Below are 27751 nucleotides of genomic sequence, written 5' to 3'. Positions count from 1 at the left end.
GACGCGAAAGAAGCGCCCGACCGCCGGCCGGCTGCTCGCCGTGCGATGAGCGGGAAGGGACGCGGACAAAGCCTACGCCGGGCTGCCCTTCCCTCCCTCCCGGCCGTGGCAGGGCCGGGCTGCCCTCGGGACCTTGTCCCGGCGCCAGGCCTGTACCAGAAGCGCCCGGTACAGCCGCAGCCCCGCGCCGAAGGCGGCCGGCTTCACACACCCCCCACACCGCCCCCTCCCGCGGCAGCACCCGCGGCTCCCCCCGCCCCGGCTGATCCTGGTGCGGAGGGGGCGGCCAGACACCCAGAGGCGGGGAAGCCGATGAAATGGCTTCCCCCAGGGCAGACCCCCCTCCTCCCGCCAGACCGGGGCCCCTTCCCCCTCCGCAGCCGTTACCTGGAGGAGGCCGCCCATTTTGGCGCGCAGAGCGCGGAACTCCTCCGGCGCCGCCTCGGGGTAGAGCTGCCCGCGCAGCAGCTCCTCCGTGATGTCCGCGTTGCCGTAGTAGGCGACCTGGGCGATGCCGCCGAGGAGCGCGCTCAGGGGCTTGGAGCCCTCGGGCGGCGGCGGCTGCGGCGGCTGCTCGGGCGCCGCCATCACGGAGAGGGCGGGGCCGCCGGCGGCCCCTCCCCGCTCGCGGCTACGGGTACGGCGGCCGCGCGGAGACAGCCCGCGCCGCGCCCGCCCCCACCGTCTGCGCCCACGCGTGTACGACCGAGTTTTCTCACGGGGGTGAGACGGACCGCGCTCTTAGCAAGCTAATCGCTACTATCACCCACCCAACACGTAAGCGGAAGAAGCCGTGGCTCTACCATCCAGGCGAATTTTACGTTACACAGACATCCAAGGGGGTACCCCCCACCACGAGCGTGCATTTAACTTCTTCCCCCCGCCCCGGGGCCACGGCCAGGCATAACGACAGGCATCCCCGCTGAGCAGCACTCCTCCCGCCCCTGCAATGTTTCAAAGGTATCTGCGATTAAAAAAGGAAAAAAAAAAGGGGGGGGGGGACCCAAACATGCAGAAAACTCCCCACCAACCAAACCCGAACAGCAATGACCTCACTAGGTACAATAAATTTCTGCTTTCTAAACTGTTTCTTCAAGAAAAAGTACTCCATTTCACTAAACACTCCAATATTTCAAGGAAACTTCCCCAGGCTTTGCTCTCCGTCCCTTTGCTGCAAGATGCAGGGCAGACCACAAAACACGGGAACAGTTAAGAAAAAGGTACTAATAAAAATCAAGTCTTTTCTCTGTCCACCATTCCACACAAGTTTAAATAAAAAAAAAATTAAAATGCTTCATATATACAAGCATGCGCAGTCACAAAAGAGACCATGTGCTCTCACAAGAGATGTCTACAAAAAATCTTCTGCTAATAACACAACAGTATCATTTACCACCTAATTTTAATTATTTAAGCCCTTCATAGTTGCACTCTTTTTTATGACATACAAGAAATACCACGTTGCTCGATAAAATATAAAACCTAAGTTTATGATCAACATGATCTGTTCTGCCTAGTTCTTTATTCTGCATCTTTTTGCAAGTGGAGACAGGCAAAGAACACGTGCAAACTGCCCTTGCCTGAGGGGGATCACAGCGCACACCTCTTGAAGCTAGAGGTACAGAAGAATTGACAGTACATGCATCTGAAGGTTTCTTCCACTCTCTCCATCCATTTGGACATTTAAAATGTCCTTTTTCTCCCACGGTATTTAGATTAAACGGCATCTTTAGAAGCTTTAAAGAACCTGGACATACAAGAGTTCCCTTCAATCACTAGAAATGAATATACAGTATAAGAAATGTAACTCCATTTGGGTACAAACTCTTCACTGCACAGCTGACCCTTCCAAGATTCAAAACTCTTCTCTGAGGAATACAGTTCACCACTGCTCCCATTTAAAAAGAAAAGGGAGCAGAGTAGTAACTCTTCATGGCTCATCTGTATCACCACAGATTATGAAGTAAAAATTCCATCACTCCAGTTTAAATTTCTGAAGGTACTGTTCCTCGATGACATACTTTCTTCTGCTGCAAGCTGATTAAGTCCTAATGAGCAATGCTGGTCTACTTACTTAGGTTGAAGTACAAAGACAAACTTGTTCTTATAATTGCTTTTTCTTCTCAGATCTCAGCCTACTCACTGCCTTGCACAAAGATGACAAAAAAAGCCAGTGAAGAGTGCATATTTTGACTTCAAAAACAGTATAAAATTATTCAGAATGCACGTGGCAGCAACCAGTAACCTGTGTCTTTAAGAATATTATTTATTTGTTTTTGTAAACAACCTTATTTTTAAACAAATTAAAAATACACTGAAAAGTCTCTCTCTATATATATACACAGTACATGTTCAAACTTCACTTCATTGCGATGCCATGGTTTAAGCAGAAAAACAAGATTTCTTGACCCAAAACTCAGTTGCAATACAACCATCTTCGGCAGTAAAGCACACCACACTGCTGAGACACGGTCCTTCCAGGAATACTTCATTTGTTATTTATCACCTGAACCGTTTTTCGGCCGTAGTGGTAATAGCTGTACGCAGATGTCACCGTTGTGAAAGCTGTGATGCACCTTTGGGGAAAATAGTTCCTGTAAGTCATTTGAGTCTAAGTACAATAATAAAAAGTGTTATTCGTAAGAGTCTTCCCTATTTTTCACAACACAGTCAAGGACTATGTCCTACAGAAATGCAGTTTACAGTTTATATGCTGAAATTCAGCGCCAAGTGGAGGATTAGATAAACAAAGGAACTGCCATCCAGCACTAAGTAGCATGTTTCAGCGTAATTGCATACTAGGCCAAATTTTTACCATATTAGCACTTGTTTTAGAGAAGGGAAGACAAAAGATCTGTTTCAGTATTTGTACCCTGTATCATTTTTACCAGCTTGAGAACTGACTGATGGGAGAAAGTATCCCTTGGTAGTATGACTGGGGAGGACTCAAAAGACTTGAACTTATCATTTTACCAAGTTCCAAAGCTAAAGCCCAAGTTTCAGCTTTGGCCCCTTTTGTTCCCTTCCCAGACGCTGGGTAATAACCATATATATATTTCTAAATTAGCAGTGTTCCTCTGTGTCAAAGGCTGACACCATTCAGATGTGAGTCACCACTAGAGCTCTGCCCCTCCCTGGACACACTGCCAGACTCATCCAGGTCATTTTTGAGAGTGTTTAGAGAGGACCCTGGTAAGTTACACCCAACATTTCTCACAACAGGGTAACTCTCTCAGAGTCCCAGATAAGCAGCAAGGTAAGCATCTCTAACAGATGTAATTCTAGATTTGGCTTTCCAACAGGATGAAAAACCATATTGACTGTTAAGATCAAGGTTCCTGGTTCCTTAAAAGCTTTGGGTTTTTTTTCTTTTTGTTTGGTTGGGTTTTTTTCCTAACAGACAAATAACAGTTGTTTTTCCACTGCTTTAAACTAAGTTACTAAGTAACTCTGCTATCTGCTGTTCAGCCTCTGTTCTGAACTCTTACCTAACTGCTCAGGAGAAATAACTGCACTTGTAACACCTGCTACATTTCAGATTGGGATACAGTTCAGATCTCCAATGACACCAGTGAAAGGAACAGCCATTATTTAAGGCAGTATGCTCCTCTATGCCTGTTTTCATTCAATTCCTCCCCTTCCTTCCTATAGTCTAGCAGGAATCACCGATTTCTTCAGGTGCTTTTCAAAGAGGCTTCGGAAACCTGGATTTCAAGATAGCAGGTACAATATAAAGCAAATATAAGAAAACACTTCCCGTCTATTTTTAGACCCTGGTGTCAAGGTTGCTTTTTCAAGGACACTTACGGCATGAACAAATAAAGAATCCATGCAGCCTTTCTTCCCATGCCCTTCTTTTTTATTAATCTGAATTTACACTTTGCCTGTGTACACTGTGTCTATTCTGAAGACTTGTTTCTTAGCTATTATTCCTGGATCTTAACTAGTTTCATTTGACTACTTTTTGCTTCTATAGTAAATTAAGCGCCAATGAATATATAGCGCCTGCATCAGTTAAGAATAAATGTGTAAAAATTCAGGCAGATGGGTCTATTACATCATCTGGGCACAGGTTTTTTGTTCCACACAATTAGATTAATCTCAATTACCAGTTTCTTTAGGAGTACATTAAATTATCTGAAAAAAAAGTGAAGAGGTAAGTTACCATAATGTCTGCAGATATATGCTGTCCACATAATTGAAAACAGGAGCTGCTAAAGAAGCTGCCACCAAAATTAGCTGAACTGCTGTATTCATCTGATAAAAGCAAAACAGGAAATGTGACCAAAATGAAGACATGTACTATGCAAGGAATACCAGTATACACTTTTATTACTGGTTTAAGTCTTAGTCTGTATACACAAAATTTATTTAGAAACCTCTTTTAATGAAGCATCTTACACACTCGAAATTAGCATGTGCTCTGTCAGTATAGTTGAAAATCTTTCAGGATTTAAGTTGCCTCCAAATTAGCTGGCACTATTTTGAAACTGCACTCAGCAGTAGTAGTAAACAGCCCCCTCCCTCCAGACTACAACACACCACCCCAAGTACTGAGGGGTTATCTTTTGTAACGAGTTACTACTCTTACCTTGCTAATGAATGTTGGTTTTAATTGGGCAGTAGCATAACAGGGGTTAAAATACCTACTGAGTGTTCTCTGTGAGGGGGAGAAAAGAGGAAAAAAAAAAGGCAATTCAGTATATTCAATTTGATATACCTTTTCACGTGATACAGAAAAGTCAATTGTAGCACTAAAGAATCATACTGCTACCGCTCTTATATGATTTATTACACATCATACACAGGAAAAAAAGTTATCAGTACTCTGACTCAATTTTATGAAACCTATTTTATGAAATACTGTTCTGCTTACATATCTATCTGGCAAAAGAACAAGCACAGCATTACATCTTAGGCTATCCACCCAAGTTTTGAGCAATCCTCAAGTCTCAAGATGAAAATCTCCTGGTTACAACTTTGTTAAAGGCTTATTCATTTTTTTAATGCTTGTAAAAATACAGAAGATTTAATAAAAATAAAATGATTACACGTTCATACAATGTTGTTTAATGCTATACACTTACCGGTGGAGAAAGAGTTTTGTATCGCACATAAAAAACAGCAGCAATGAGCGCTACATCCCTCAGAATAATCATAGAAGTAAGTGAAACTGAAAAACCAAGCCAACAGGATCTAGTGAAAAATCACGCCCATCATTAAAAACCAAACCAAATGAACACAAAATATGAAGCAAGAAGAAATAACCACTCTCAAATTCTTCTGAACAAGGTTTTATGCGTGACTGAAGATTTTTAACACAACTTCTGAAAGGGTTTAATCTGAAGTCTTAAAACAATCCAGTCTATGAGAAAATCTTTCATATAGCTACTAACTATTATTGCTTTAAAGAAGCTACATTTGAAAATGGCAGTATATGACAGTTGTTTTTGTATATGGCAGCATATGCTTTCTGTGAAGTCTATTGGGGGGGCTGTTTTTTTAAGTGTTTAATAGCAGCACATAGCAAAGTGCAACTGACAAAGCAAGAGTTCCAAGAGATACACAAGTTTTCCTTCCAGAAACACAGAAATATTACTATACAGAAAATTAGCTGCTTTACCTTATATAGTACGTGGAATTGACATTTTCTCACCTGGGATAAGATTTGCACAAGTTAGGCTCACATAGAGCACACTGATGAGAATTTTATCAGCCAGAGGATCAAGAGCACTTCCCAAAGCTGATTTCTGATTAGCCCAGTTTCGTGCAATAAATCCATCCAGCTAGGAAAAACAAAGTTCAATGTTTCTCTGTTAGAAAACTTAGAATAAAAATAGTCTATATATGCTACTGTTACAGAGATATTTCATGAATGACATCATATAATACAGCTAGTTTAACTAAGATGAAATATGATACCTGTTAGCTGATATTTGTATCATGTTTTTTTCACACTGCATTCCAGGTTCTGGAAGCCTCTGAACATACTCAATTCTCATTATTTAGAGGGGGGGAAAAAAAAAAAAAAGAGAGAGAAAAGAGGTATCTGATGTTCTAAAATTCACGCTGCTATTGTCATGATGGGTGCAGCGGGTACACCTGCACATGTCAACAGATCACTAGATGCATAAGCACTGACTGGACAATGCCCACCCAGGGCCGGTCAGGGAACCCCGACATCCCCCACTGCTCCACCAGCACCAAGTCCCCTTCGGGCACCTGCGAGCTCCCTTCACAATGTCGCAAAGGATGTGTTTAGTGTTACTAGAAAACAACGACTATCAAAACGGATCTGTTTTATTCATTTCCATTCTATATTGGGAGTCTAAATTTCAATGCACGTCAATGGGATCACCGTAACCCACGCTATCCCCAAAGTATTTCCAAACTGACGTAGACATACCAAATCCGTTACGCCGGCCAAAACAAAGACACCTAGCGCAACACGGAAGTTTTCTTCAACGATCAAATACCCTAAAACTGGCGCCAAACCCATTCTTGCCATCGAGAGTATATTTGGGATCGTCCAGGGGTTTTCATACTGTAAAGCAAGAAGGCAAAAACTTCAGGCCGGGAAGGCAAACCCGACCTTGGCGCCCAGCAGAACTAAGCGAGGCAAACAGGCGCTTGAAGTTGGACCGGCCAGAAAGCCTCGCAAGTTCCTGGGAGCAACCTGCCCTTTGCGCAGGACACAGGGACGCGGCCTCGAACTACTACTAAACATTAACTCAGCCCTCAAAAGGAGGTTACGCCGCCCGCCACCGAGGGACCCCAAAAGCCCTCGTTCGGCTGCAAAGTCGGGCGCGACATCCGTGGCCCGCAGGCAGCGGGACCTTCGCGCCCCCTCCCCCGGGGTAACAAGCGCCCCCCCGAGCCCGTCAGCGACCCCCGACCCCGACGGTCACGTACCAGCTCAGCGTAGCGCCCCGCCACACGCCGCTCCCGGGGGGGCTCCGGCGGCCCGGCCCCGCCGCTCCCCGCCCGCCGCTGCCCGCTCCCGCCGCTGAGGAGGCGCCAGGCGGCGGCGGGCGCGCGCAGCAGCCGCTGGGGCTCGCGCAGCAGCCACTGGTGCTGCCGCAGGGCGGGCGCCGCGCGCGGCCTCGCCAGAGTCCCCGCGGCCGCCGCCAGGCAGAAGACGCCGCTGTTGCCATGGCGGCGGCCGCCCGCCCCGCCGCCGCGCCCCTCCGCCGTCGCCACCGCCCCGGGTCGGCCGGCCAGAGGCCTTGCGCCGCCGCCCGGCCGCCTCCGCCCCGCGCCGCGAAGAAGCCCCCAGAAACCCCTGCCCAGCCAAGCGGCGGCCAGCATGGTGTGGGGTGGCGCCTGCCCGCGGCCCCTACGCGCGCTGCGGCCCTGCCCGCGGGAGCGAGCGGCCTCCCGCCGCCGCCGCCGGCGCCATCCGCCGCCCCGACAGACCGGCGGGGGGGGGGGCGCGGGGACACGGTATGAGCCGCGGGCTGTGCGTGTGCGGCGAGGGGTGGGGGGGACGCGCGACTTTTTGCGGCGCTTTACGGCAGCCCCCTCGCCGCCGGGCCGCGCGCTTTACGGCAGGCTGCCACCCCCGGCGGCCGAATTAAAAAGTAAATCCCAGCTGTGAGCAGAAATAAGGGGAAACCCGCTTTTCTGCTGTTTTCCGGCCTACCTACCTGCCGGCCGAGGGTCTCCCCCGGGGGCCCCCGGGCGCGGACGGCGGCGCCTATGGCGGCATGGCAGGGCGGCTCCGTGGGGCCGCGCGTTTTTGCTCCAGCTGTTCTCTTGCAAGCCCTTAACGGAGGAAGGTGAAGGTTTGCTTTAGCGTAAGAGACTCCTGAGAGGACTTAAGAAGTCTCTTGTTCTGCGTACTTGTTCTTCGCCCTCCCTCCCTCGCCCACGTTTACTTTAGCTCAAGGAGAAAGAATTTACTTTTCTGGGTGCAATCTCTTGTTTGCGTCTGAGGCTTGTTCCTGCCCACCTTCCCTAACGCCCAGGGACGCTGGTATGTTTCAGGTTTCTGGCATCAGTTTACCATCCAGCTAAGATTTGAGGCCCAGGTGTTCAATCAGCTTTAATTACACACAACAGTCAATAACTAGCAAAACAAAGGGAGGCTCTTCAAACAAAAACAAAACCAAACAAAAAACCCAAACCAACCAACCGAAAGACAAACAAACAAAAACCCCAAACGAAAGCAAAAAAACCCACCCAAGAGAAACAAAAAACCCCAACCTGTCGAATGTAGGGTATTTAACTCTACCTCTTCCGCAGCTGTTTGAAAGAATCAAGAAAGAGTAGCTAAAATGTGTATGACTTAATTTATTAATTCCTCCACTGACTCAATTAGATATTTTTTTTAATAATTATTTTTTAAACGTGGGGAGGGCAAGGGCAGGACTAGAAGAACATGACCTGGATGCTGGGGCAGGGTGCACCATTAGCAAGGGCACAGGTGACACAAAAGAGTGGCAGATACACCGGGGCTGGGGCGGGAGGGGGTCCTGCTGCCATCCAGAGGGACCTCAACAGGCAGAGTATTAGTTTGACAGGAACCTGGTAAAGTTCAGCACCCACACCTGGACATGGTGACACTAAGCAGGGAGGGCAGAAATTCCAGTTCTGTCCTCTACCTGTTATGCCCTGGTTGTATTGTGCAAGTCAGAAGAAATCTTCTCAAAGTAGAAAACAAAAAACCCCCACCCAACCAAACCAAAACCACCCCAAACTCTGCAGTAAGCTGCTAGCAAAGGTTAAGAAATCAACATCTAACACCTGCTTCCCATTAGCTGTGATAGAATAGGTTGCCTCCTCATGTAGGATTAACTCCCAGTTTGCAGGAAGGTGCATCTCCTCTGCTGCCCAAATGCTCTCACAGACAGATGACAACTACCGTATGCACATGTAGACAGAGAGTTCATCCATTAAAAAAAAAAAAGCCGTTAACCACAGTTACCCTCATGAGCAAACACAACCTGGAAAGAGCAGGCTGCTTGCCACTTGAGTTCATATGTAGTGCTACAGCTGCTTAGTTTTCTCTTAAGCATCCCATCCTTCAAATTAGATATTGAAGTAGATTCACACTAAGGTAGCATTGAGCAGTTTAACATGTTCTTTCAAATCTATAAAGCTTGTGTTTTCATACAAAATTGCTGTGGAAGCATGCTGCAAATCAGATCAAATCAGATCCTTATGTCACTTAAGCAGAAACGATGAAGCTTATTTTCTTGTCTTACAATTTATGTATCATATTTTACCTTAGAAAAAAAGGAGGGAAAACAGAAGTATCAGCAATGCATGCCTGAATTATTTTTTTTTTCCAAATACTTAGACTGAAAGCTTCTCATCTGCCATTTTATTGCACTAGACCGTGATTCCGATTTTGTAAAAATCAGGAAATATCCAGCACTTTACTCTCTTGCAGAACACACATTCTTCTGCGGCAGGAACAGAGTTACCCAGAAACAGATGTAACATGTTCGTGTTAACATATCTGGTAACAGCCATTAACACCCACACCAGTGTTCACTGGTACTGTATAATGCTCTTGAACAAATCACAGATTTCTCATATATAAAGTTTAATGAAAGACATAAATAAAATCCAGTTCCTGTTTTACAAATTAAATATTGTAATAAAGATATTTTCTTAAATCAGACTTGTGTTTCAAATAAAATCTCAGATACAAAGACCAATACAGAGCTGCAAAGCAGAAAATCAAGTCAGTTTCAATAAGGTATCACTTCTTAACAGCTATAAAACTGTGTTGTATCAACATGAAGGTTTCTGACTTTTTGGAAACATTTCTATACTTTAAATTCCTCTAATGAACTACAGTGCTAAAAATACAACTCACATCATCTCTCACAAAAGATTTCTGGTTTTAAATTTGTGGGTCCAACATCTCTTTTGGAAGTAGAATCTGTTGTGGCACTGTGATAATGTCAATATAAAACACACTATGCACTCCTCAAGGAGGATAAAGTACATGCTAGTCTTACAGAGTCTCATTTGGGCTAGCAGACCTACAGAATGAGTCAAGCAGCAATACCACATGTCAGTTTGTCCGCTGGCAGCTTAAAGCAAGCCTGCGGGCAACTGCTAGTTTCTGAAAGGGAGTCCCACACCTCAGTAAGCATCTGTGCCAGCAGAGCATCGACTACTGTGCTAGGCTGCAGTTCAGCGTGCTTTATTGCTGCAGGTCCATCAGTTCATTCTGGATGTAACGATTATGTCTCAAGAAAGTTTATCACAATGGCTCTCTTCACATTGTCTGAAGCTGGTAAACTCTTGAACCTTTTTTCAAAAGATAACCCTGATCATTTAGGGATCCAATAAAGCTTTCAAAATCAGATACCTGGGAAAAGACAGACAAAAATAAATATCAAATTGGAAGAATTACATTTTATCTGATGTAAAGCAACGTAAACAGTTTGAAAGAACTTAGTGAAATAAAGTGAGCTAAGAATAGGTTAGTTTCCTTAGCAAATGGCTGACCTACTAGGTGGTGGCATACAGTCAGTTGCATGCTTTTGTGCTTTACTTACACACTTTATAGCACGCAGAAAATATACAGAGTTCTGAAACACAAGTATCTACCAAAGAAAAGTTTGATTTCTACAACTCTCACTGATTTCCAAGTATTTGTTACAGGTATAGAACTTTGAATGGGCAAGAAATATTCTATACATAAAGGGAAAATTAGAATTAATTGAGTTAGCTATATAGGTAGCTAATCGCTGGATGAATGAATGATCATGTGAGAAGAGAGCTGACAATAACACGTTATGTCAGACAGGATTATGTATTGTCAACGTTTGAACAAGTTTGGAGACTGAAGTTATCTTGCCCCAGCAGGCCAAAGTAGGTTAACCAGGCAATAAGAACAACAACATTATTGCCCATAAAGAGAAATTCATTATCACTACTTTTCACTCATTAAACCTCAAATCCAGTTTTAAGTTTTAAATTGGCATTTAAAGCTTTTTACTGTGAAGCAAAAAGTAGTATTAGCTACCAATATTTTTGTTTGGCTGAAGTCCCCCAAAAGTACAGAATGCAAATCAGTTACAGGATAAAACTGATTTGTGGCTGTCTCTCCTACACAACGTTCCTATCAAGTTACAACATTAGGATGCTTGAAGCAGGAATGAAAACTCAAAAGGCGTATTTGGGCCAGAGAAGGCCAAGCAGAAACGTCACTGCACTGCTGAAATAGATCATGGACAGTCACAGTCACAACAGTCTAAATTTGGGAACAAAAATAGGTGTGTCCCTTGGGGAGCCAGAGGAAGTAAAGTATACTGAAACCAAAATTGCCTTTCACAAAACAAAGCAGAATCTTGTTAAGGACCAGCTTCAGAAGCAGAACCAGCCCTTACTAGTGCAAAGAGTTCTTACTGTCAAACAGCTAGTAAGATTAATAAAGCTGACAAACAAAGGCAATTCGGGAAGATTGTTCAGCCTAAAAGCAGCAAACGCTGCTTATTTCTGTTCATTGCAGAGAGGCATGACAGATGTGCCTTTTCCACTTTCCATTTTGCAATAAGTAATTTTGACTGGTCTTGCAGTTTGTTCTTGAAGAAATGCTTGATTTCCAAACTTACTCGTATTTGTAGCTCCGTCGCAATCTGTTGAAGCTGTTGCAAGTCAAAGAGATTGTTGTAAGTTCTCTCCGCAATACTGTTAAGGGCAGAAACAAATCTTTTTGCTTGTGATCGATTGCTCATCCCAGATCCATGCTGTGAACGTTCAAAGTCCAGTTTTCCAAACTCATCAGAGTATGTTCCCAGCATGCTAAAAATACATATTAAAAAAAAAAAAAAAAAAAATCAACAGGAGATAAAAGTACAAGAGCACCTGAATTTTCTTCCTGACACATAACTGCTTGAGAAAGCTCCCAGAAGCCACATAGGAAACCATCCCCTAGTAAGAAAGACACTATCTGGGGAACTTAGACTAAGCATCTGTCCAAATCACTTTTAAACTTAAATCATTCAACTGCAACAACAGAAAGTAATCACACAAGAGAAAAAAAAAAAAAAACCTTTAGCAGCACCTCATGCCTTAAGTTACATGCATGGGTATACATAACTGCTACAATGATACAACTCAAAGGCCTAAGCAACTGTATTCAGCTTAGGGCTGCTGTCAGTTTTTAAAGAAGAGCTAACAAATCTGAATATTGGTATCATAGGCCTAAACTTTATCAAGTCATTTCTTCACTGTATTTGTATATCTGTGTTTGAAAAAAAAGTTTTGAATTAATAGCACTGTGATGCTGTATTTATTTTTAAAACAGCATGTATTACCTATATTTCATTATTTCTATTACATCCTCAGCATCTTCCTTGGTAGATTTCTCCCTTAATTCCAGCCTTGACCGTGCCTTAAAACAAAACAAAAAAACCCACAAAAGTATATTTAAGATATATTATAGCTGACGTAGAGCAGTTGTAGCATTTTTTTCACAACACACACAAATTTTAGGAGCAGAGATGTAACCTGAACCTACAGGATTTAGAGGAAGATTCCTCTCTTTTTTTGATAGTGTTTTGTCATGGTTTAACCCCAGCCAGCAACTAAGCACCACACAGCTGCTCACTCACTTCCCCCCACCCAGTGGGATGGGGGAGGGAATCAGGAAGAAAAAGTAAAACTCATGGGCTGAGATGAGAACAGTTTAATAGAACAGAAAGGAAGAATCTAATAATGATAATAATAGCAATAATAAAATGACAATAAAAATAAAAGGATTGGATATAAATGACATCACATGGTATAGAATATCCCTTTGGCCAGTTTGGGTCAGCTGTCCTGGCTGCATCCCCTCCCAGCTTCTTATGCCCCTTCAGCCTTCTTGCTGGCTGGGCATGAGAAGCTGAAAAATCCTTGACTTAGTCTAAACGCTACTTAGCAACAACTGAAAACATCAGTGCATTATCAACATTCTTATACTGAACTGAAAACATAACACTATACCAGCTACTAGAAAGAAAATTAACTATCCCAGCCAAAACCAGGACACATTTCAATATCATCTCCTGCATACTCACATTATTAGGCTGCATCTTGGAGTTTATTTGCTTTTTAACAGTGTATTCTTGGGAAGTAGCAGATCACAAATACTGTTATCAAGGCATAGTGTTAAGGAAAAGAGCAGCAGTTCAAAGTTCAAGATGGGCAGCAGCTTGTTCCCACCTGCACCTACTTTTTCCTCCTTTGGGGAGAATGTGATCGATTCTCTTTCCACCCCCTCAAGGGTGTTTTAATTTATAAGAGGCTTTAAGCAGCAGTAGCTCTTAAGCATTTGCAAGTCTCTTGCAGTCTCTCTTTTTTTTTTTTTAAACACAACAAAGCAGCATAGAAGCAAATAAGCTGTCAAAAATTACAGGGTATCAGTAGTAGTTTAGGAATAATCTCTTTGCTTTCAATCCCTTAAGTATTACAGCTTGCATTTACCTCCGTAAGTCGAATCAATGACTCTAGCTGCCTTGTGGTGATTGGTGTGCTGTCTACTCCTTGGTTCTGTTTCCGGAGCTCAAGGTAGAATTCCTGGAGGACCTGAGCAGCTTCTGGAGATAATTTTGGATGAACATACTGCCGAGCATATCCAACGTACTTCCTCAGCAGCTGATGTGGAATAGCATCAAAGTTTTCTCCTGGTAAGATCTAACCCAATTACAAAGAGCTTAGATTTCAGTCTGACAGAACCCTATACAATACAAATTTTAACATAAAACCTTATCTTCTATGCTTTATCTGGTGAAATCTTCACTGTAAGGGCTTTAGTGCTTCATATATGAACCATGTACTTAAAAAGTCCATACACTATGGTTAGATATGTAATTAAAGACATTTCAGAAAAGGCAGCCAAAGCTTCTCATTTGCAATGAGAAGTGTCAAATATGATTTAACTAGATCAAGAATTCTTTCTCAAAAAGAGAAAATCCAATTTCCCAATTGTTGTAAGATATAGCTCCACAGAAAATTACACTATCACAGCTGATATCCCATTTCCAAAAGTGCATGGGTTTAGCTCCAGTAGGGGATTTCTCCCAAGACCTGGCATTTGACAATATCAGCCCTCAAACTGATCACTTCAGTTTAATAAGAAATATGCTTCCCCTCCTATAATCCCCAAATCTGTCATGAGTTGCAGATGCCCAGGGATTTGTTTACACACTGCTTTATTTGGATTCAGTACTTCACAGCACATTGTGTTATATCAAATTAGTATATCCAGTCTAGTTCTGTAGCTATTTATTGAAATCTAACACAGCAAATTTGCTTTACAGCATCTCATGCAAAGTGTCTTCTCACTACTGCAACCAAAAAAAAAAAAAAAAAAAACCCCCAAAAAACCCCAAACCAGCTCAACTAATAGATTCTTTTCTGTGTGGAGATGAAGGTGGCTTGAGACACATCTTTAGCAGGTCCAGGAGGATGGGTAATGTTAGGTACAACAGACAATTGGAGAAACTGGTGGCTGGAGCCTTAAATGCTTCCTCTTTACTTCAGAGCCAACTACCATGAGAAGAATGGGAGTGGTTGATGAAGGACATCCAGCAGGTCAGGGTTGCCAGGTCCCAAATGCAAGGAACACCACAGGAAGGGGCATAGCAACAGTCACAGCACAAGTCCTACCTTTAGTCTTTCAAGCAGCGGTCGATCTGAAACAACTTCGAGAACAGAGCGATCCTGTGTGTTGGTACGAGTCACAACAGCGCTGCTGCATGCTGCCTGCTTTCCCGCTCGGATTGCCATCACATGCTCAGACAGCAAGTGATCGTGGTCTTCATTTGGGGTGTCCAGCAAAATGAAAACTAGATCAAATCTTGACAGTAAAGCACTCCCCATTCTAGAGTAAAGACAAGAAAATCACACAGTACTCAAAGAAGTGGAAAAATTACAGCAACTCTGCTCCACTTCAAAGACACTTAAAAAATCTTGTCCCATTCATTCAGAATAAAGTAGAACAGCATTTTCTCTCTCGAAAGCCATGAAAAATTATTACAGTAAGTTTGTGTTCAGGCTCCAGGAAACTAGAAAGCAATTATATACAAGCTACAAGACTGCCAGAAGCATCTGCTGCAGAATGTGAACTATGAAAGCAGCATTTCAGAAAGTGCTCACTTTAAGTTCTCAGACACTGTTTTGGCTTTGTTATAATGTCCTCCAACTGGGTTTGCTGCAGCAACAATAGTCGTCCGAGCTGGCAAACTGCAAACAATGCCAGCCTTAGCAAGGCTGATGCTTTGCTGTTCCATGGCTTCCAACAAAGCCTGATGCTGGTTTCCCATCTTATCAAATTCATCTATTCCACAAATTCCTGGAAGCAATTAAAACAGGACAAAGACTTATTAGAAAACACATTAACTGATGGACAAGTGTATGCTACAATCCAGTGCTACATCAGAAGTCCAACCTAGAGTCCTAGGGATGGCAGGAGACATCAGGCCAAGTCTCCATTTCAGCAAGGTTTGTTTTCATTTCATGGTGCCGCAGCCGAACCATTATGAAGTTGGCCTGGCTTCCAGAAACAGTGTCTTGATTACACATTAAGATGACAAAACAAGCTTTTTAAAAATAGAAATAGACAGCAAATCTCATAAGCCAGCTATTTTTCAAAAACAGTAAGAGTCCAGCAGCTGCCATTAAGTCAGAGATTTCTCAACAAGGAAATCCTAGTTCTTTGACACATTAAGTACGGCTGGTATGTGAATCACAGAACTCCAGTTTCATACACATCCTAAGCCCTAGGAAAGCAGGCACCACCCCCAGAGAAGTCACTGGAGAAGCTCAGAATTTCCCAAGATGTGGAAAGCCAATATCATACTTTAAATTTAATTTTTAGTCCACAGTTATGCAAGCACTGTAGTTAATCTTAGACTCAGCAGCGCACACAGCCCCACCACTCAAAATCTGTAGCATTACATGTATTACCTTGATCTCCAAGCACTAAAGCACCAGCTTCCAAGGCAAAATCTCCAGAAGCACAATCTCTAGACAGTGTAACAGTCAGGCCAGAGCTGGTGGAAGTATTGCCACAAACATACACACCACGAGGAGCAACATTACACACTGCCTAGAAGAGAAATAAACACTTTTTCCCTCCCCAAGGTGAAGAATTTCATAAGCCTTATTCTAGAGAAACAATTCAAAGTAAACTCAAATTTGTTTCTTTCTATTTAATGTGGCTCAACAGTAAAGTTACAACTCTTTGCAGCCCAAGGAGACATAATTCTGCGTAACAGTAGGAATAACTTTGGTCACAATACTTGCGGCACAGCCATGTCTATTGTGTTATCAAAACTACTAGGACCTCGGGCACAGCACTTAGATTTCAAAGTATGTTGAAATGCTTGGGAACACGCTATCCGTCACAGAATTGCATATATATGTATTTTCTGTATCTTCAGACTCCAGGTCTATTTAGACTCATATCTTGTCCTAGTGCCCAACACATGCTACTTCAGAGGAAGCATGCATAGCTCTCCCCACAACTAGGAGATAAAGGAGAGTCCTAGTCTTCTCCATGCCTCTAATATCCAGAAAGCAGCCTATAATTGGAAATAAGAACTAGAAAAGCAAAGCATGGTAAGCTTGAACACAGACATGTTGCAGTTAAATTTGCCTAGAGTAGTTATAACTGGATTTTCCCAGTAAATCTCTATAGTTACTGGTGCCTCTTTTAAATAAAAGTTAATAGCCAAAGCATATTTGCTCAGTACCAGATATGTGACAGGCACTGAATATTGAATTAAAAAAAAAACCAAACAAACCCCAAAACAACCAAAAAAACCCCCTCACTCTGACACAGCTTTGGTTTTCTCCCTGGAATTTTTTTTCTGTGACAGTGATGACTGAGAGGAGCCTTGCCTCAGGGTCTTATCTGAGGAACAGATTACTAGCTTTTCTTGAATGGCATTCCATTTAGTAACAATGTGAAAAAAAGAAATCATCTACTGTATGCTAGAGAGTCCCCATTCAATGAAAAAATAATTTTAAAATTTCTTTGCCAATATGCTTGCATGCAAATCCGTCACTTAAGTTATTGCAAGTCATATCCTAATATAACATGTCCACATTAGAAAGACTCAGAATTTTTAAATAAGGTATGTTTAAATGAGGTATGCAAAGCTGCACGTCTAGGTGACCTCTGTCCCTCTTTCACTTCACAGTAACCATGGGAAAAGACGTGTAACTTTAAAACCATTCAGTTTAAGATGAAAAAATTCTATTACTAACTGATTTTGTCAGTCATGCAGAAATGTCCACCAAGATTAAAACCCAAACGCAGCATCAGGTCCCTTTCCCAAAAAGCCAAGATCTGTGCTAGCAACATAGAAATAGGGCAAGAGAATGAAAGTAAACCTCACAGAAGGTGAGTGACATGGTATCTAACATTGCATTAGTTCCGAGAGTGTAGTTATTTTATTTGACAACAAATGAGCTAAACGAAGACAAGGAGTGAAACTCCTCACCAAGGAAAAAGGTTGGTGAAAAGAAAAAACCTATATCCGGGCAGGGCAGCAAGCCTATACTTGAAAGCCCACACACTTGATCAAGTATGCCTGCTTTGATAAGTGTTTTAACAGGCCTGATCCCTTCTGCAAGGCTTCCTGGAAGGAGAGGACAGCAGGGGACCCCTTTAGGTACTATCCTACATTTGAGGCATCCTACATGAATAGATGGCTCCAGTCAGGCTCAAGCAACCCTTTGGTCTTAGCACAGCTACTCTACCATGCTTACAAGAAGTCAAGATAACAAGGAATTAGAGAAAAATGCAAACAGACAATAGAAGTAAATCAATCCATACTTGCAACATTTGACTTTTTCCTAATCCTGGATCTCCAACGACCAGAACATGTGGATCTCCTCGCACTGGGATTCTGTTCTTGTCATCTACAAACTTCTGACATCCTCCAAATAACGCCAGGGCCAAACCTGCCTTTACAATCTGTAGTGGTACATACCAAAACTAATAAGTATTTGATCATGGTAATCAATACTAACAGCGCCCTAGAATTGGCTGTAACAACCCTTTCCTTCTGGATGGCTGAACTTAAGGGTATAAGGCTGCTACCTTGACACTGAAAGCAACTGTGAGTCACAGTCACCTGTAAATACAGTCCTTTTCCCTTCCCCCCACCCCAGGTAAGCTTTATAAATCCTTTACGAGTTTACTGTGGCATAAACATGTCAAACTAAAATTGCAAGCAGAGCTGTTAAATTACTTACCTCATGGCCATAGATTGCAGGACAAAGAGAGCTGAAAAACAAAGAACACTAATGTAAGGGGAATATAGATCTTGTATTATTAGTAAATAAACACTTGTTCTGTCTCTTGTTACAGAACACCTCTATAAATATAAAAAACTTTTGGTTAGCTGTTGCTGAATTTCCAACAGAATCAGTTTAAATCATCAGCAGCAAATTTCTTGACATTTTCAGATAACCAGATATGCTTGAAATAAGAAAAACCTTTCATCTGAGTTCACACAAACACAGAGGAGAATCAGCTTCCCAGTGGTTTCTGCACCCATTCTTATCTTAATCAAGTAACTACCTGTAACCCTCCTTTTCAAGGTCCTACTTTCATGTTCTTTAACTCCACTGGGAGGGCCTGAGGGACACTCCAGCTAGAAGAGTACTTCTCAGTCTGAACTGAGGGTCTTCCACACCCCCTGCTCAGTTCTTGCACCTCTTTCCTCTGCTGCAGAAAAGCAGAGTGGAGAACAAAACAGTACTCATGAGTTGAATTTACTCAGCGAGGAGCAAAATTAACTGCTTTTTTTTTTTTAACCATAGCTTTCTGTCTCCGGGTTGAACTAAAACACTCCTCACATCCCCATATCCTTAAATCCCTCCCAAAGTCCTAACATCCCCACTGCAATACTTCCACTTCCTCCCAAGCCCCTTGCCCACTAAAGTTTGTTAAGTCTCTGTGGTATCTATTGCACAAGCCTTAGACATTTCATAACTTTAAGATTAGCTGTCACGTTTGTCCGAAGGTGGTCATGCTGATTCAGAAGTCTAATCCTAGACCTAGTCTAGGTCTGACACAACTTACTTCACAATGAGCCTGAACAGATTTTCCTCAGCTTGAATTTCTTGAACAGCATAGAGGTCTTTAAGTGAAAACTCCATGAACGACCTTTGAAAAGTCTCATCATCAAAATTCTTTTGTTTTTGTCCTTTACTGTTGCTGATGGAATTTGCCTCAATGTACAACAAGAACATACACTTGTCATTCTTATTTTTGGAAGCTCCTGTTGGAAAAATTGAGAAAGGATGAAGGAATATTTTTTTTTCTATTCTTAAGTACTGATATTATTTACCAATGGCATAGGGTCATTCAGAAATATTAAGTACAGTCATGTGCAAAATGTTCATATTTACGTAATTGAACATCTGCATTTTCAAAAATTGATGCAAAGTAAGTAAGTTACTGGTTACATTTGTTCTTCAAGTTCCCTCCATTTAGGTACACAATAAAATGTTTCGCTGGATTAGGAAGGTATATGTATATAGAGAGAATTTTCTCCCAGAATAAATGAAGTTTTCCAGGAATTTTAAATATTATTACATTATTGTAGTCAAATAAAAGTTGAATATAAAATGTTTCCACTCAATATTTAGAGGAAAAAATCCATAGTGCAGACGAATTAAACACATAGCTTAATAATTAATACTTTTCTATATCCCCCAATGATTACTGAGCAGAGAATGTGGTCTCACAGTAAATCAGTACTGCAGTTCTCTGCAATATATTCTATTGCAGCTATGCACAACATATTTCTTCACTTTGGAAAAAAAAGGAAAAAAAAAAAAAGAAGAAAAAAGTTGTAAAATTTCTCCAGGGACGACTAAGCTAAGAAAGATTATACTCCTTCGCAACAGCATGACAGTTTTCCTATCGTTTGAAGGAGACATTAAAGGGAAAATTAAGCAAATAATGAGTCTCAGCAAGACTTCAGGAAATAAGGATGTCCCCCCTACATCAGTGGTCCACAGAAGGCTTTCCTATCAGCTGACATACTAAAACATCCAGTGTCAGACTGGCACTTCAGATTCAGGACCATAGTTGAGTCTAGACCAGCGGGTTGTAAAACCCCCTCCCTTTCAGTGGACACTAGAGCCAGTGCTCCTCTTGTACAGCACTGCTTCTGGCTTTTACAAAATAACTCCTCATTATAAAATTTTGGGAACTTCTGAAGAAACATACACTTCATGTGTTTACAACTTTGAGAGTTCAAATTAAGGGGGATGGCTGTTGTTCTTATGTAATCACTAGAAAAATCCCCACCCTAGGAAAGAAGTGTTCTCAGATGATGTATTTTACCTTCCTCAGTGCTTGACACCTTTACTATTCCTGTAATTGTGACCATATCTCCCGGGACACAGCTGTCCACAAGATCTTGCACCAGTTCACATTCAATTGTGCGAGGGATTCGGCCTGCTTCTCGCTGATCATCTGACATGAGCTCCTGCACCCTGCAAAACACAAGGTGAGCGTATACTCCATGCATACCACTTCCAATTCAATTATGGCATACAAGATCTGCAGCTGTGTGCTTCCAACCAATCCTTTCTAAATTGAAAAGGAGACAGCAGAAATGCCCTGATAAAGCCTAGAAACAGCAGTGCTGAATTTGGCAAAACAGACTTTTTCAATTCAGACTTTAATAAACAGGTATACATTATGCATAAGACCTGAAAAGAAAATAACTATGAACTGCAGAAATAATAAAGTTGAAATTCAGACTTTCTAGCACTGATGAGCATGTTCATGTAGAAATAAGTACAGTACATGAAATAAGATGGACCTCATACATAAAAATTAAGAGGTCAGACATTATAGCCCTGATGAATGCTTAATTGACATTTTAACCCTAGCAAAGCCCGAGAAATTCCTTGGATCATAAGAACAGTAGCTCACGCTTTGTATAGTCGTAAAAGGCTAGCAACTAACAAGTTCTTTACAAGGTTCCAATTTTGGCTCTGTGCTTAGAGCTCCAATAGTTTTCCTTGAAGCTCAGTCAAGCTTTTCTTAGGAAGCTGTGATAAACAGCACCCTCTAGAGCTGCTGACAAGAATGTCAGCACTGTGTTTTTAATGATTTTTTTTACATTACTTTTATCACAGAATGTTAATAAAGAAAACATATTTAGATGTCATTTGGCACATTAAGACTTTTGATACAGAGCTTGTGAACTTATAGAATCTGAATGTAAGAAGTGGGAAAAAGTAAGCAGAGTCCTTTTTTTTCCAAGCTGACACCCTTATTGCAGTAAGCTAATGGGATGGACAAGAAACAACACATGACTGTCTTCTGAACATATATTATGGGGCAATAGTAAGATGGTCATAGCTCTAATAGCACATAGTAAGATGGAAGTGATGAAAACCAGATCCACCATCCACCTTCCTACACTTTAACGTTGTTAATTTTTGTAGAAACTGCAACTTGTTCTCCCATAGCAAAGGTCTCACAAATTTTAGGCATACCTGCTTGCTGATTAGACATAGAAAGTAGATGAATGGGCAGGCGCAGCACTACTTCGTTCTACTAGTGTACCTTAAGGGCTAGGGGGCACAGCATCACTTCGAACTAAGATTTTTAACCCTCAAATTTACTTTCAGTTCATTCAAGTCAACTGTCACAGCTGACCAACATAATTTAATAGGGCTTTTCAATCTGACTTACAGGTCATTAAAGGGAATCATTAAATAATAGATGCAGTTAGAAATTATCAAGAAAAGCTGCAAAGAGCACAAACTGAACATTTCTCAAAGAACTCAGTCATGGTAGGAGGAATTTCCAAGAAGCTATTATATTAGGTAGGTTTAATACACAAAGTATACTAGTGCTCGGATGAAACAACCGCTTTGTATATACAAGTCTTGAAGAGTGCTTGCTGCAAAAGCATATTATTAAAATTACACAATGTAACATGGAACAAGACATCCCGTCACTTTTTTACTACCCTGATGCATTATATTTTTGTGCAGAAGGGAAGACATGCTTACTTAACAGACTGCCAGTCCACTGTAGTGGTTAAAGGAGAGCTTCTGTCAGCGGTGAAGGATCGGCCACGGCACTCTGGAACAAGGCACTGTAACAATAGTAATTCTAATTCATTCTCAACCTTTTTTAAAATTGTAATTTGAAGTTGCCTTATTTGATTTAGAACAAAGAAAGCAAAGCAATGCAATTCATTAACACCATTTCAGGAAAAAAAGCTAGTTAAATTAGGGCTCCAAATTAGCACATACATAATTAAGGAAGAGCTATTGAGCACAGACACCGGAACCCTGACTCATAGTTGTTAAAGCAAATACAGCTGAATTGTATGATCCCCTTCGTGAACTGGTTTGAGTTGCTGGCTTTTGGGGGAGGGGAGGTGGTGGGAGGGTTTTTTTGTGGGCATTTTGTTTGTTAGTTTGTTGAGTTTTTTGTTTGTTTTTAAATATTTGCAGATGTTGCTTTCACTTGAGCACATCAGGTAATATAAAATAACTGGGTACTGTCCTATGTCTAATGACTTTAATCCAGATAAAAACCAGTGAAATTAAAATAGAAAGTTCTAAAGAAAACCCACAAAAAATTCCCCAATCTAAGCATAGAAAACCACCACAGTGAGGTGGAGGAGGCTTTTTAAATGTAACTGGTGAAACGGAATTTAAATTATTTATTTTTCCCTAGATTTGAGGGAGTTTCTACATACTGCTTTTGTTTCAGCAGGATACAATTTTTTCAAATAACAAGGGTATGCAGTAATACAAAGTTGCATGGCAAGTTTAATTTTTTTCTAATGTGTCAGTTGTTTAACCCAGCTTTAAAATTTCTTCTGTTTTTTGGGGGATTTTGGGAGGTTTTTTTGTTTTTAATACCAATGGTACTGCTTTTCATCAAATCACTACAGATAAGGGAAAAGTATGAAGTTAAATGGTTTTAACTTACCTTAGTTGGAAGAGTATACTTTCCATCAAGTAGAGGAACACCCTGAACATCTCCACATGAGCCACATACAAAAGCTAGCTTAGTGCACAGTGGCTTAATGTTACTGACACGCACAACAGTACCACGCAAGGCAATGTATTTCCCATAGCAGTTGGCCCGAACGTTTTTCAGCTGAGTTAGCGGATCATAGTTGTACACCCTACACAAAAGTTAAGCATTAACATTTTGAAAGCTTACCATACTTAAATGCAGGAAAAAAAACCAAAACCACAAAACAGAACCCAAACAAAAAAAAAAAATCCCATGCCCAATTATTAACAGTAATCCAGAGCAATGATCAGAAATATTTTGTCTGTGGACCCATGGCACGGTCTTCGATTCCTGTTCTAGAAAGCAGCGTAACATTTAATATTACCCAAGTGTATATAACCTCAACAGCTGTACAGTTTGTTTATATAGTGACACCTCCCTCCTGTAAATAACTGAGACTAGTGATACAACAGAAATTACTTTATAGTCATCTATAACCATTTCTTTGAATTATTTCAGATTAAGACCAGGGTTTACACTTGCAACATAAAAGGATCAAAGATTTATTATGTCTGTGCTCCAAAAGGAAGGGTGAGTTTTCGTGTTTCAAGGACACAAGAACCTGTCATCAGGTACAACACACTGCACCTTGTTAAGGACAACAAAGAATACCTAGCCAAATAATTCAGAATCACAAACTTTAAACAGAATTGTTTAATCATGCAAGGGACCTCAGGGGTCTAGTCCAACCCCCCTGCTCAGCAGGGTCAGCTAGAGCAGGTTGTGCAGGTACATGTTCAGTTGGGTTTTGATTATGTTTGTGGATGGAGACTACACAACCTCTCTCACAGTAAAATAGTGTTTTCTTTTGTTCACAAGGAATTTTAAGTGTTTAAATTTGTACCCACTGTCCCTTGTCCTGTCACTGGGCACCAATGAGAAGAGTCTGGGTCCTGAAATTCAGGGCTTTCCTTGCTCCCTCCACTTAGGGCCCTGAACACCACCATCTCATCGTTCAACCCTGCCTATGCTGCAGAACCATTTTAGGAGCATGATATTTTTTGACTTATTGAATACTTTCCTCTACAGCATAATGGTCCATTAACTGTCCCTTAGAATCTGAGAGCTTGTATATACCTTTTTCAGCCACAGTTTTTTTCTAAACACATTTTACTGTGTAATTAAAAGTGTGCAGTTTTATAACAATGCAAAACTTAAAAATATATTATAGTGCGACAAACCCCCAAACTAAATCCACCTGTCGTGCCAAAACATGCTGCTTTCCCATACCAAGCCATCACCAGTACAGAATTTAAAAAAAAAAAAAAAAAAAAAAGGAATTTAAACTCAAACAGGGCTTATACTCCCAGTCCCCCTCAGGGTCCTGAAGTCTGAGACACCATTACTTCTGATAAAGAAAAAAAAATAAAATTGTGCTAAAGACTTGTTTCATTAAGAACTCAAGGGAAATCACATTTTAAAAATTATAACAGTAATTATGATTCTTGTAAGTACATGCTTATTCAGAATTAGTGTAACCTCAGCTTCTTATTTTCTAATTTAAGTTTGATTAATTAGAAACAATATTCTTCAGATTGTCTACCAGTAATCATTTACTAGGCTTAAGCTAATATGAAATAACACATCATCATACACCACTGTCAAAACATCCAAACAAGGAATAATAAATATTACCAGCTGTAGTTTATGTCCACGCCCTCCAAATCAGCCTCCTTACAAAGACGAGCCTTTTGCTAACAAAACGCTAGATCATAAGCACTTCCTAACTTCTCCAGTAAACAGCAGAAATTTAAATAGTTCTGGTTTTAATCAATACATGTTTCACAAAATAGTTGTTCTACTTATAAGTTACTTCACTACTCACAAGCTTTTCTAGTTACTAGCTGTTTGTTCAACTTTTAAGCAGGTTTTGTTTCACTTTTTTCTTCACAAGGACAGTTTAGCCTTTGTCATGGTGAAGGAAAAAGCAAAAACGTAGACTGTTCTTCTGGAAATAGCTTCACAGAGTCAAGTCTCTCAATAAAATAAATACTGCCTTCAGCATGCCTTCAGCACCATGGATGGACACCGACAACCATTAGACAAGAAGCAAATAGATTTTCCTGGAAAAAAAACAACCAAATACTCAACACCCATTACCTCGCATGAATGAGAGGCACATTTATTATAGGTTCTCCATCAAGAGGTAATCCTTCCTGCACCTGCAGCTGTGCAGCATGCCTTTCAAGGTCCTTTGTTAGCACCTAGACAGAAGAACAGAAAGGCAGACACAAATGGAATGTGCCATGCAACATGGATTCAATTTGCTATTAAGTTCGATTACCAACCCTTACAATCAGATCCCCCTACTGAAGTCTAAAGATCTCTGTTGTCCAGTGACTGCCCACTAAACAGTGTTTCTCTGCTTCTGAGCAGTATTAAGCTTCATTTTAAATGGAATTTAAAATCAACATATTTGTTGTGTTTGTTTTTTTAATTTTAAAAAAGTATATAATAATCTTTAATCCTGTGGTCAATGTGTGGAGTTTTGTTTGACTAAAGCACACACATCTGAGAACTTGTCTGTCAACAAGCAGTGACATACTACTTTAAGAGACATTGAACAGAGCCAGGAATTCTTGAATCTGCTCACCATTCACCCACCAGCTGTTGTTCTGCTGCACGAGGTGGGACACATGGCACAAATAACTCACAGTATATTACAAAAACCAGGAATTAGAACTCCCAGTAGGGAGTAACATAAGTTAGAACTACATTTAGTTTTAGTCAATGGCTTTGGCAATGAATAAGCAAAATACACCAAGACCAAAGCATTTTTAAAACATGAAATACAGAAATGGTAGAGAAATGGAAGAGTTTGAGTTTTAAATAGACAGTAATTTCCTGTAAGAGAGAAAAACATAGAGGTTTGGGGTTTATGACATAATTGCCTCTAAGTCCCACTGATTCTTTTTCGTTGGAAGGGTTATGCTTCTATGTATTAGAATGTCATATTTACCTGATGAATCGCCAGACCCATACATTGCAGTATTTTCTGAGGCATATCCCTTAATTCAGTAGATATATTTGGTATTGATTTAGTCAATTCTCTGTCTTGTATTAGTTCCTTATAATCCACAAGGATACTTCCTTTTCTTTCTATTTCATCCTGTGAAACATTTTAAATTATAAAATATACTTCAAATTATAAACAAAAAACATCCAAATCATGTCATAAACATTTCATATCTATACTGAGATTATTTTTGATGGAGAAAATACAATAAAATTACAAATTTTGTGTATCAACAATAGGTTGTCAGGGCGGGATATGTTTTGTTTTTACCTTGTCATAAAGCTCAATGTGTTGCATGAAAAACTTTTCAAAGGCTTGAGTCTTCTGGACAAAAGGAGACTTGTCAGCATAAGCTAATTAGAAACATGCCATTTTAGTAACTGACAGGAATAATTATGTGCATTTCACAAAATACATAAACAGGCAATTTCTCTTCTATTATTTTTCTGCTTTCCAAAACTGAGGAAGATGATAGATCACTACGTTATCACAGTAACGTTCTATTATAAGACCTGTTACAAACCAGAACTTTTTCTAAGATGACATAGGACAAGCACCTAGGATCAAGAAAAGTACAGTAGAGGTATGTATATTCCAGTCTTCAATAGATGCAAGTTTTATGTGGCTAACCGAACAGGTTTAAGAATGACCATATTTTATACTATTCAAGATTCCTTTCCAAGTTTTGAAGTCCACAGAGATTACAGTATGCCACAAGATTGAAATCTCTATTGTATTCATGTTTTTATATAACAAATATGAATTTCAGTTGCTTTCTGTTGAACTTATCCCCTCTACTTATAACCAATTCTAGAAAAAATGGAATAAAGCATGTGTTACATATAATTTTGGTCTAAAAATACCTTCAGAGAAATAAAGTTTCCAGCCCTTATAGGGAATAAACTGGTCCAATGTTGATTGAACTAGTTGAGATCTTACTGAAAAAAAAAAGATTAAAATAGGAATGAAAACAATGTAGATACTAAAACTTTGCAAGTGTTATTGTCAGTGATTCATTTGACCACCGAGAGGCAAACTGCTGTAATTGCCTAGTGCAAAAGTGGGTCAAAATAAAAGCATCGTGGCTTCAGAAAACAGGTAGAAGGACAGGAGCCGGCTCACCAGGTTCGGGCATCTTTCTCCACTCTCCCTTCTGTCTTCTGCCTCGCCATCCACCTCGCCATCCTCCTCGCCACCCCTGAAAGCCTCTTCCCCGGGCGCATCCCCTGCCTCTGAGGTCCCTACTCATCTCGCTCCGCAGGCGTCAGTTTGGGGACACGACGGCAAACTGAGCTAAAGAAACTGAAATTTTACCAGAAGACATTTAATTTAAACGAGGGTTATTTGCCGGGGGGGCAGAGGCGGGCTTCGCCTGCTGGGCTGGGAGCGAAGGCCCTGAGGAAAATCCGGCGTCCCTCTCCCTACCACAAGAAAGCAAAGAGGAGCTCCGTTAAGCGGCCCCAGCGATGAGGGGACGAAACAACGACACCGACCTCCCGCAGCAAGAGCCACCACTCGCGAGGGTGTTCGTACCCCCTCTCGGAGTTCTATTTTGGCGCCGATACGCTCCTTCCGGCGCCGCAACCAATCACGGGGGAGCATATGGCGTTGCCATGGAGCAGGGGGAGCGGCTCGCCCTTCCTCATTGGCCGGCTCTTGCCCTTCCGAGGGGGTCTCACTCCGCCCACTCGCCCTTCGCTTTGGCG

General features: G+C 41.4%; 3 protein-coding genes across 3 annotated transcripts in view; all 3 read right to left on the bottom strand.

Annotated features, from left to right (window-relative positions):
- The window catches only part of COMMD1 (copper metabolism domain containing 1), an 83540-nt gene extending 82911 nt beyond the window's left edge, over window positions 1–629 (bottom strand). The window contains exon 1 of the mRNA XM_030021966.2: window positions 388–629. Coding sequence (XP_029877826.1) covers window positions 388–588 — 201 coding nt within the window. The 5' untranslated portion in view covers window positions 589–629. The remainder of the gene's footprint in view (window positions 1–387) is intronic.
- Window positions 630–1385: 756 nt separating this feature from the next.
- CRLS1 (cardiolipin synthase 1) lies at window positions 1386–7482 on the bottom strand. Its single transcript, XM_030021964.2, has 7 exons — window positions 6913–7482; window positions 6407–6544; window positions 5657–5786; window positions 5088–5173; window positions 4592–4660; window positions 4166–4257; window positions 1386–2576 (listed from the first exon to the last, which is right to left on the bottom strand). Exons 1-7 carry the CDS (start codon window positions 7306–7308, stop codon window positions 2489–2491), a joined length of 999 nt encoding a protein of 332 aa, XP_029877824.1. The 5' UTR covers window positions 7309–7482; the 3' UTR covers window positions 1386–2488.
- A 2122-nt stretch (window positions 7483–9604) lies between these two features.
- On the bottom strand, window positions 9605–27638 carry MCM8 (minichromosome maintenance 8 homologous recombination repair factor). Its single transcript, XM_030023674.2, has 19 exons — window positions 27579–27638; window positions 27168–27338; window positions 26909–26983; window positions 26316–26398; window positions 25989–26138; window positions 25130–25233; window positions 22940–23138; window positions 22006–22091; window positions 20318–20469; window positions 19046–19244; window positions 18214–18244; window positions 17792–17932; window positions 15916–16057; window positions 15106–15301; window positions 14617–14830; window positions 13432–13641; window positions 12282–12358; window positions 11577–11766; window positions 9605–10327 (listed from the first exon to the last, which is right to left on the bottom strand). Exons 2-19 carry the CDS (start codon window positions 27292–27294, stop codon window positions 10235–10237), a joined length of 2469 nt encoding a protein of 822 aa, XP_029879534.1. The 5' UTR covers window positions 27295–27338; window positions 27579–27638; the 3' UTR covers window positions 9605–10234.
- Window positions 27639–27751: the final 113 nt, after the last annotated feature.

The sequence above is a fragment of the Aquila chrysaetos genome, chromosome 8 (assembly GCF_900496995.4).
Source record: "Aquila chrysaetos chrysaetos chromosome 8, bAquChr1.4, whole genome shotgun sequence".
Classification (NCBI taxonomy): Eukaryota; Metazoa; Chordata; class Aves; order Accipitriformes; family Accipitridae; genus Aquila; species Aquila chrysaetos.
Note: the sequence above shows the minus strand (reverse complement) of the source record. Positions and strands in the feature narration are given on the sequence as shown.

Bases quoted from the DNA above. Each gene is read 5' to 3' on its own strand.
- CRLS1 (XM_030021964.2), bottom strand. From the start codon at position 7,308: ATGCTGGCCGCCGCTTGGCTGGGCAGGGGTTTCTGGGGGCTTCTTCGC. The intron at 6,545-6,912 runs GTACGTGACCGT...CTTGCTTTACAG, and splicing joins CGGGGCGCTACGCTGAGCTG to TATGAAAACCCCTGGACGAT. The intron at 5,787-6,406 runs GTATGTCTACGT...TGTTTTTCCTAG, and splicing joins TGGCCGGCGTAACGGATTTG to CTGGATGGATTTATTGCACG.
- MCM8 (XM_030023674.2), bottom strand. From the start codon at position 27,294: ATGAGTAGGGACCTCAGAGGCAGGGGATGCGCCCGGGGAAGAGGCTTT. The intron at 26,399-26,908 runs GTATTTTTAGAC...GTTTCTAATTAG, and splicing joins GAAACTTTATTTCTCTGAAG to CTTATGCTGACAAGTCTCCT. The intron at 14,831-15,105 runs GTGAGCACTTTC...TCTTTACTCTAG, and splicing joins ACAGTGTCTGAGAACTTAAA to AATGGGGAGTGCTTTACTGT.